This window comes from Orcinus orca, chromosome 3 (genome assembly GCF_937001465.1).
Source record: "Orcinus orca chromosome 3, mOrcOrc1.1, whole genome shotgun sequence".
Lineage (NCBI taxonomy): Eukaryota > Metazoa > Chordata > Mammalia > Artiodactyla > Delphinidae > Orcinus > Orcinus orca.
The window spans coordinates 60,918,022-60,928,305 of record NC_064561.1 but is presented as its reverse complement, the minus strand read 5'-3'; the positions used below and the strand labels follow the sequence as shown (position 1 = coordinate 60,928,305).

Below are 10,284 nucleotides of genomic sequence, written 5' to 3'. Positions count from 1 at the left end.
CAGTAGAAGGCCTACGGGAACTCATTTAACCAGTGATACCCTGCTAATAACAAAATCTGTGACAAAGCAAAGTTGAGAAAAATGTAAATTATTTATTATCAGGTGGGAAGTAATTTCACGCTCATTATTACCTTTGAATACTCATACAATGCAATCAATCTGTGGCTCTGAGCCTATAAAGCCCACATCAGTAGCGGAGGCAGGCAGTTTTCCAAGCTGTTTAAATGTTAGCTCGCTTAAACCTCCAAAGAGTTCCTTAAGGAAGGTTTGATTACCCCATTGTGAAAATGGGAAAATTCCGTCCAGAGAGGAAAAATTACTTTTCAAGTTGACAAAAATATTGTAACTTGATCTTTTGCTTTTATGTCCAGAATCCTTCTTAAACAATGGGATGCCTCTACCTCTCTGAACTGGGAGATGACTGATTTACTTAGGAAGATGACAGGGTATTTTCAAATTGTTCCATATTAGACTTACAAAGCCCACAGGTTGGATGAAAACCACTTCTTTCATATTCTAAGTGACCCAGGTCCTTTCTGGAAGTTTCCAGTAGGTCTGTTTTTAGGCTTTTATTGAAATGAAATAATGAGACAAATTAACTGAGGTAAATAAAAATTTGTTCATTCCAGTATTGTTGAGAATAATGAAATTGAAATCAGCCTAATTGAGCAACTATGGAAGAATATTAATATAATAAAAATCCATATATGTGACAGAATATGACACTAGGCATCTAAATTCATGTTCTATATGACTATATTTAAAGATCAAGAAAATGTCACAGTACATTTCTAAGTCAAAAAAGTGTAAAACAATATATACTACAAAAATTTGATTAAATATGACAAGAACATGTATATATGTTCATTTCTGTGTATGTATATATAGATTTTTTTTAAAAAACTGGAATGATATAATTCAATACAGTTTATGTTTCACAGTTATCTATGGGTTTTGAGGTTTCTTGTCTTTTTATTTCTTTTCTAATATTTCTACTTTTTGAATTTTCTAAACTTGTATTTCCTTGACATAAGAAGAATTGCTTTTTAAAAAATGTAACATAGAGGCAGGAAGTTCAGAAATTAGGAGGAAACCCAGCTCTGATAAGGTATCTTCCTTGTTACAAAGCTGCAAAGGTTTGGATTGCTACAGGACAAGGCTGGACCTACTGCAAATGGCATCCACAGACCTCATCTGTCACTGCAACCTCCTCTCTTCCTCAGCTGTTTCCACATTTTTCATTCTGGCCAAAGGCACTAATTATTGTTGTGGAACATTCGATACTTCTATGCTCTTTCCTACTGTGGTATGTTTCTTCTGCTATTGCCTCTTTGGATTGCCCACCCAGGGCTGCCCTGGCCAGTGATCCGTTCCCACCACCCAAGTCTTGTAGGCATCTCTGTACTCCCTTCCCCAACACCTCCTGCTGAGTTTGTCTTTGACTCATCCTAAATGTTTGGCCTCCCAGGGCCTGCTCAGCCCAGCACACAATGCATCAGTGTCTTCCCTCTCCTACACAGCTATTCTATCCCCTCTTGAGGCTCTAACACATGCTCCTTAAAGGAGAGGCACCAGCCACAAAGAATTACATCTCACTTCCTTTCTGAGGTGAGTCAACCTGGGTACACGTGGTAGGGAGAGTGGGCATCTGGCATTGTGTTCTGGTACAGCTGGATCTTCCACTGTTGAAGCTCCATTCCTAAAAAAATCCAGGGAAGATGTCAGGAAGAGATGGGGATGTATTTAGAAAAACATGGAGTCATAGACTGTCTCAGGAGCGGGCCGAGCAGACAGCTCTGGACATTGTGCCAGGAGCCTCCAGACATCCTGGAGAGTGGAGCACTGTGGAAACATCTCAGTGTCTCAGATAACAAATATCACACCATAGCATAAAGGCAAGTTCATGTATATTACCTATCAACATATGCTACAGAGCAGAGAAAAAGGCCTCTAGGACATAAGGAGGACCAGGTCACTTTTGCAGGAACAGGAAGACAGGGAGAGTTCAATGTGGTCCTTGGTCAGGACCTGGAACCTCCATATACCATTCTTTAGGGTCAGAAAGGCTGCTACAAAGAAAGGCAATCCCAAGGGAGGATTTGCTCACTGAATTCTGGATGAAATAACTTGGGAACTCCTGTGAGATAGAGTATTTCTTTTTTTCTCCCTATGCAGTCTCTCAGAATGCTCCAAGAGGGTTTAGCTTTCCAAGTCAGAAGATTCTCAGCACAGCCAAGTAGGCCTGGAGTATTAGAAATCTTTGTCTTAATCTCAAGAGGCAATCTCTGCTTCATGACCAAGTACAGACCTGCTTCCTCTATTGAGAAGCCCTTGTTGTCTAGAAGCCTCTAGCAGCCTTATCATTTTCTTTGTATCCCTTCAAATAAAAAAATTTTGAGAGAATCATCAGGTAACGTGCCTTTTCAAGACACTTAAAATATCTCCATCCTAACATAATACAGTTATTCCCAAACAGTAACCTCTGATTTACTTCTGTCTTCTAAGTAGTCACAGGTCTGTCACTGAGATCTATACATTTATTTATAACTAACCAAAGTTTATTCCTGAGCATTTGTTCTCGGAGAAGGAGCATACAATACATATACTGCAGATGAATATTCACTTCAGAAGTGGTCTTAATATCCTGATAACCTCTTCTTTTGTGATTGTATCAAAAGGCAACATCCTGAAGCAGTATCACACAGAATTATTCTAAGGACATGCCAGGAGGAAAAATGGCCAAATCCTTCCCAGTACTCTGCTCACTTCTGTCCTTTATCGTGATACATTTGACGTTACCTTCTGGTGAGTAATGTAGCTGTTTTGAGCAGGGATGTAAGGTTGATTGCTGGGCTGTGACATGATAATCTAGAAGAGAATGCTTTGAGATTTTTGTGTATATATATTTTTATTAAGTGTATCATTTTACTCTACTTATATATCTGTATATATAGAGAGACAGACAATGGAGTGTGATCAAAAAAAAAAAAAAAAAAAGGCTCTGGGCCAATGGGCAGGGGCCTTAGCTTTCCCATCTATTAATGCAGACTATAAGACCTAACTCGTGGGGACCAGGGGCTTGGGTGACTGGGTGAGGTAACATGTGAAAGTGACTGGCAATATGCCTCCAAGACAGTGCATCACAAAAATTCAGAACTTTTGAAAATGCTCTGCCATATATTTGACTGGGTCATTATCTTTTGTGTCCTTTTTTAGAGAAGTCATGTAGAGCGACCTAGCTTCAAAGACTGAAGAGCTTAGTTTTCTTACATTATCTGCCATGAATTCTTGGGCATTTCATAAGATATGGGGATTGGGTTAAAAGATCTCTTTAAAGTTCTAGCATTTCTTAATTTCTTTCATATATTGGCTGTCAGCTCTGAATCCTCTCAAGCCCAGGCTAATTACTGTTAATCAAAAAATTATTTGGTACACTGGACTGGCAGTGATGCACCTATATAGTCTTCTGCTGATTATCTACCAGGAGTAAAAGAGTTACCCCACATTTTAAAAAAATGAATGAATATATGTATAAATGAAATAATGTTTTCAATTATTGCAAGCTTTCTTGGTACTACATAGAACTCTTTTATTCTGTCAACAAATTAAGCTATGACTTACCAGATACTAGATTCTTTAACTATTTTCATTTGTTATGGTTTCAGGCCCTCCACACTGGTGGCCACCACATGGAAATATTAAGGTAATTTTCCTCTAAATTTCCTGGGAACGAGACTCTGAGTTTTCTTTGGAACTACTATTTTAGAACCTTACTGAGGCAAGTGATGTTCTTCAATGTCACATGAATGTGGCAGGTACACTGTAGGTATAGGAGCTCAGAGGAGAGTAATCCAAACTGGGACCCAAGCTGAGATTTGGTCATAGGTATACCACAGAGCCCTCGGTAGTGCCTGGAAAATGTTTATGGACACTGGCGGTTGCCAGGGGACAGGGCAGGTTCTTATATGCCCACAGACTTGGGCATAACATGGTTTCTGCTCTGGAGGGGCTCACAGTTTGGTGGAAAGAATGCTCCTAACTGCCCTGTGATACGCAAAGAATGCCTATGGGAGTTGTGAATGGCAAACGCCAACTCTAAGATATAGACTGAGGAAATGTGAAGGAACAGGAAATCTCTGAACAGAGCCTCAAATTCTGTTTCCAAATCGTATGAGGGCAAAGTGACAGAGACACCTTTTTCATTTTCAGCTACACCTCTGAGCACTGAATATACTGTGGGGTAAAATAAATGTTTAATAAATGGGGGAAATAGTGAAATGAAAGATTGTTTTGGTTTTTTGATGTGGATTTGCATCACTGTAGTCCTTCACTTCAGGAGCACTTGCACTTTAAGCTTTTGTCTCATTAGTAAATTTTAAATTTTACTTCTTAAAAAAATATATTCATGAGTTGACTGGTGAGAAAGATGTTTTGAGGGCAGCTTGGCCTTCAAGGGACCCAGAGATCAGAGTGTAGAACCTGTCAGAGGCTATAGCTCCAGTAAAAAAGTCTATAGAATTTGTCCAGGATTTATACTCTAGTCTCATAGAGTTGAGTCCTAGAGTTTTCCTCTTAAGAAGGTTGCCTGCAAGAGTAGTCCTCCACTTGTCCATAAATTTATAAACAAAAATAACCTTACTCATTCTTACTTATTTTCTCATGAAGCTTACAAAAATAGCCAGAAAAAACGAAGAGAGTGACTGGTTTTATAGTAAATTCTATAAATAATTCTATAAGTAAAAGAAATAGGATGGTACAGTAGAGAATATCTTTTGAAAGTAGAGATACTACTATCAACAATGTGGTCAGTGAAGGCTTCTTGGGCATGGGGCTATCTGAGATGTGAAGGGTGAGAAGGAGCCACCCAGATGGAGAGCAGTGAGGAAGATTTACCTACTTGAGTCACTGATTAAAGACCTGTGTGACTGGAACACAGAGAGGGAGGGAGAGGGCGCAGCAGTTGTTATAGTTACACAGCAGATGAATACATAGCCTACTCACCCGATGAATATACATCCTACTCTAAAGAGAAAGAAAAGCTGTATTTAAAGATGTTACTAATTACTCTTGCTATTATTTGACTATATTCATTCAGTTTGAACTATTTAAAATCTTATTCATTTTGCACATATTTATAGAGCAAGACTAAGTGCCAATATATGTGCTGGACACACAAAGGTTAGTCTAATCAGAAACAGACCTTACCCTTATGGGCTTTTAATTCTTTGGAGTGTGGAATTAGTCAAATAATTGTATAAATGCTTTATTACACACTGATTAGAGGTACTAAAAAAGGAATGGAAAGTTGGGATTGTATTTTGGGAACTCTGAGAAAGTAGGTCATAACTTGAGCTCTGAAGGCAGAATGAGTTTAGGTTCAAGAAAAAGACAATACATTTGATGGGGTGGTCGTGACAAATCACAAGACTCTGAGATGGAGGGACTATGGAGCACTTGAAGCAAAAACAAAACAAAATTTTTAAAAAGACAAAAAAAAAAACCATGGAAAATGGCAAACAGCAAGGTGGTATAAGGCAAGGTTGGAAAAGTCAGAAGGGTACAGATCACATAGGGTCTTTTAGCTTATACTAAGAAGAAATTTTTTATGTGCAGTGAAATGCAATTAAAAGAGCATAAGTACAGGAATAATATGATTCAATGGACGTTTAAATTACAGAAATTAGAGGCTACAGAGGAAAGGAGAAAGTGGAGGGAGCAGTTGGGTGACAGACAGATGGTGGTGACCTGGCCATGGTGCTGGTGTTGGATAAGGGAAGAAGGGAGAAGAGCTCAAATATGATCGCTCTTTCTCTAAATAGCCCAAACTCCTACCCACCTTGTATTAGAGGTACTTTATCCACCTATCTTATGGTAATCATAGAGCCCCTGAGACTATCATCGTCAAGCTCAATCATCCCAGAGTCACTGCTCTCAAGCCATCACTGATACCAACATTGCAAGCAGACATGGGTTCTGGTCCCACTGAGACATGCCCCTTCCTTTGTTTTCAGTTTTCCCTACAAAATCAGGGAGTTACTCTAAATGATCTCATGTTTCACACCTTCAAGATAAGAGTTAGCCTGGAGATATTTTTAGTAGATAAGATGTGATAAATATTTTAAGTCAAGGCATATAGATTTCAGTGAAATATCTTTTCCAATTATGGGGCTTCAGTTTCCTTAGCTGAGTTACCACAGAAAATCTCTAAGACTAATTCCAGGTCAAATAGTCTGAGAATGAAGGAGATTGAGAGAGAAGCTAAATTTCCCAAATCTGTCCTGTTAACTCACTCTTCCTTTTCCCACTATAGCATAGCAAGCCTCCTTTCTCTCTTCCTGTCAGGAGGTCCTGACAACAAGGGCATCACGTACGTTGTTAGCTGATGGACATACGTGGGTTCTGGTTCCCTTGCTTTGTGGAGGGGGAAGCTAGAGAGCTTTTGTCAGACTAGGATATGATTCTATGTTTAGATTTTCCTAGTAAAGTCCAGGGGTGTCTGTGAGTGTAATTCTAATCATATCATTCTTTTCAACTCAATTTCAGGTGAAATGTCCATATAAGAAAGTAGATTGAGTTGGTTCAATGGAACAGTGAACCCCTGCCCTGGTATATATCAACCCATCTGTGGCAACAATTTGGTAACCTATGAAAATCTCTGCATCTTGTGTGTTGAGAGCATGTGAGTAATACTGGGAGAAAAGAAGAGAACAATGAAAAAGCTTAGTGCAAGGTGATTACCTCTTCTACCAAGTACAACAGCCTTGAAGCCAGGAATTTGCTCCAGTTTGCGCAGATAATAATCAGTCCCTGCTCAGGAGAACATGTGGCAATACAAAGCCCACTGGAGTAGAAAGCAGATTCGCTGTACTCAGTAGTGTTTGCTAGGCCCTTTCTTCTCTCAGCCTTCTCATTCCCATATGCCAATTGATAGATTTTTTTTCACTTGAAGCTTTAAATATCCCTTTGAGTCCTTAAAATTCTTTGATTTTAAAACAAACTATACTTTTGCCTTCTCTCAGATATCTTCAACTTCATATGTGTCTGAAACTCTGAGCTAGGGTAGGTGACTATAAAGTTTGGGTCCTCTGGCTAGTTTAGTTTTTGGATTTATGTGACATGATTATCAGTGATTAGACACTAAGTCTCACTAAACTGTGGCTTCAGGGTTGATCTCTGTATAAGACAGTGAAGTTCACAGGGAGAAAAACTCTCCCCGTGGCACCAGACTGAAGCCCTCCACCCAATGATCATTTTGTAATTTTCACAAAGAGCAATGAGACAGGAATTTGTAAACCTCAGGCCACCCCCACTAATGAGGAATTCAGCCAAAGTGTAAGAGTATTGACAGAGTAAGATGAGGACTGATATGCCTCATATATCATAAGCTGAGGCCTGATTAAGTAACTTATTTTCAAAGAGCTTATAATATAGGTCATAATATCTTCAGTGGCATCTTGGAATCATGGAAGGATAACAGGGTAGGAAATCCAATAACCTGGCTTTTGTCTGTAATCAATGTCCTTTATGCTCTTAGTTTCCTCAAATATAAAATAAGGGTGATAGATAATTTTGCAAGTATTTTTGTAGCTCTGACATTATATTAATGAAATATTTATTCTGATTCTTCCTTTAGGAAATCTCAGGGAAAAATTAATTTCTGCATGATGGAAAATGCTGAGTGGACTCAGACATGAAAGAAGTACCTTTTTTTTATCTTTCCATTGAGAAAATCCTTCTCTTGCAACTCACCCCTCCTTAGATGTGTTCTTAGTGACAGAGAGCTACCCCTAGTGAACTTGCAGACCTCTCCCCTCATTGATTCGCTGCCTTCCATATTCTCCCTAATAAATAAACTTTTCTGAAAGTCTCATTTAACATGGGTCTCAGATCCGTATCTCAAGCCTCAGAAGTAGAACAAAATGAACATTTGAGCCAAAGATCAGAGACAAACACAGGGCTTAATCAGGTCTCTGATACTGTAAACTGTGGAATAACCTATCAATATGTAAAGGCTCCTGGTTGTCTTCCAAAGAACACAACAGAAATTTCTTCCATATTCCTTCAGAATTAAAAATAAATATATATTAATAGGAAATGTGCCTAAAATAACCAGCTGAGCTTCCCCTCGCAGCTGTAACCAGAGTAGTCATCCATCTACCAGCTCTAGTTTGTCTAAGACAGACTTGGAATAGAAAAAGTACACCCTGGGAGAGTGCTCTAAGCTTTCACAGCTCTTGTCTGAGAGGAAATTGCTATCTAGAAATTAAATGAAGGTATAAGAGCATTCTCAGAACTACCAGTCTTGCCTGAACCAAGATGGCAGAGTAGAAGGACGTACTCTCACTCCCTCTTGCGAGAACACCAGAATCACAACTAGCTGCTGGACAATCATCAGCAGGAAGACACTGGAACTCACCAAAAAGATACCCCACATCCAAAAACAAAGGAGAAGCTACAGTGAGACGGTAGGAGGGGCGCAATCACAGTAAAATCAAATCCCATAAATGCTGGTGGGTGACTCACAGACTGGAGAACACTTATACCACAGAAGTCCACCCAGTGGAGTGAAGGTTCTGAGCCCCACATCAGGCTTCCCAACCTGGGGGTCCGGCAACAGGAGGAGGAATACCTAGAGAATCACACTTTGAAGGCTAGTGGAATATGATTGCAGGACTTCAACAGGACTGGGAGAAACAGAGACTCCACTCTTGGAGGGCACACACAAAGTAGTGTGTGCATCGGGACCCAGGGGAAGGAGCAGTGACCTCGGAGGAGACTGAACCAGACCTACCTGCTAGGGTTGGAGGGTCTCCTGCAGAGGCAGGGGAGGCTGTGGCTCACCATGGGGACAAGGACACTGGCAGCAGAAATTCTGGGAAGTACTCCTTGGTGTGAGCCCTCCCAGAGTCTTCCATTAGCCCCACCAAAGAGCCCAGGTAGGCTCCAGTGTTGGGTGGCCTCAGGCCAAACAACCAACAGTGAGGGTACCCAGGCCCACCCATCAGCAGTCAAACGGATTAAAGTTTTACTGAGCTCTGCCCACCACAGCAACACTCAGCTCTACCCACCACCAGTCCCTCCCATCAGGAAACTTGCACAAGCCTCTTAGATAGCCTCATCCACCAGAGGGCAGACAGCAGAAGCAAGAAGAACTACAATCCTGCAGCCTGTGTAACAAAAACCACATCCACAGAAAGATAGACAAGATGAAAAGGCAGAGGGCTATGTACCAGATGAAGGAACAAGATAAAACCTCAGAAAAATAACTAAATGAAGTGGAGATAGGCAACCTTCTAGAAAAAGAATTCAGAGTAATGATAGTGAAGATGATCCAGGACCCTGGAAAAAAGAATGGAGGCAAAGATCGAGAAGATGCAAGAAATGTTTAACAAAGACTTAGAAGAATTAAAGAACAAATAAACAGAGATGAACAATACAATAAATGAAATGAAAACTACACTAGAAGGAATCAATAGCAGAATAACTGAGGCAGAAGAATGGATAAGTGACCTGGAAGACAGAAGGGTGGAATTCACTGCTGCGAAACAGACTAAAGAAAAAAGAATGAAAAGAAATGAAGACAGCCTAGGAGACCTCTGGGACAACATTAAATGCAAAAACATTCGCATTATAGGGGTCCCAGAAGGAGAAGAAAGAACCCGACAAAATATTTGAAGACATTATAGTCGAAAACTTCCCTAACATAGGAAAGGAAATAGCCACCCAAGTCCAGGAAGCGCAGAGAGTCCCATACAGGATAAACCCAAGGAGAAACACACCGAGACACACAGTAATCAAATTGGAAAAAATCAAAGACAAAGAAAAATTATTGAAAGCAGCAAGAGAAAAACGACAAATAACATACAAGGGAACTCCCCATAAGGTTAACAGCTGATTTCTCAGCAGAAACTCTACAAGCCAGAAAGGAGTGGCATGATATACTTAAAGTGATGAAAGGGACGCACCTACAACCAAGATTACTCTACCCAGCAAGGATCTCATTCAGATTCAATGGAGAAATCAAAAGCTTTACAGACAAGCAACAGCTAAGAGAATTCAGCACCACAAAACCAGCTCTACAACAAATGCTAAAGGAACTTCTCTAAGTGGGAAACACAAGTGAAGAAAAGAACCTACAAAAACAAACCCAAAACAATTAAGAAAATGGTCACAGGAACATACATATTGATAATTACCTTAAACGTGAATGGATTAAATGCTCCAACCAAAAGACACAGGCTCGCTGAATGGATACAAAAACAAGACCCATGTATATGCTGGCTA

The 10,284-nt window shown here is 40.0% G+C and overlaps 1 protein-coding gene across 1 annotated transcript; it reads left to right on the top strand.

The window, feature by feature from the left end:
• The first annotated feature begins 1,954 nt into the window (after positions 1 to 1,954).
• On the top strand, positions 1,955 to 10,055 carry LOC117196809 (serine protease inhibitor Kazal-type 14). Its single transcript, XM_033406839.2, is given in 6 exon segments — positions 1,955 to 2,805; positions 3,666 to 3,703; positions 6,544 to 6,565; positions 6,568 to 6,679; positions 7,634 to 7,656; positions 7,659 to 10,055. Coding segments are annotated over 6 exon segments (300 nt in total). The 5' UTR covers positions 1,955 to 2,720; the 3' UTR covers positions 7,679 to 10,055.
• The last annotated feature ends 229 nt before the right edge of the window (positions 10,056 to 10,284 follow it).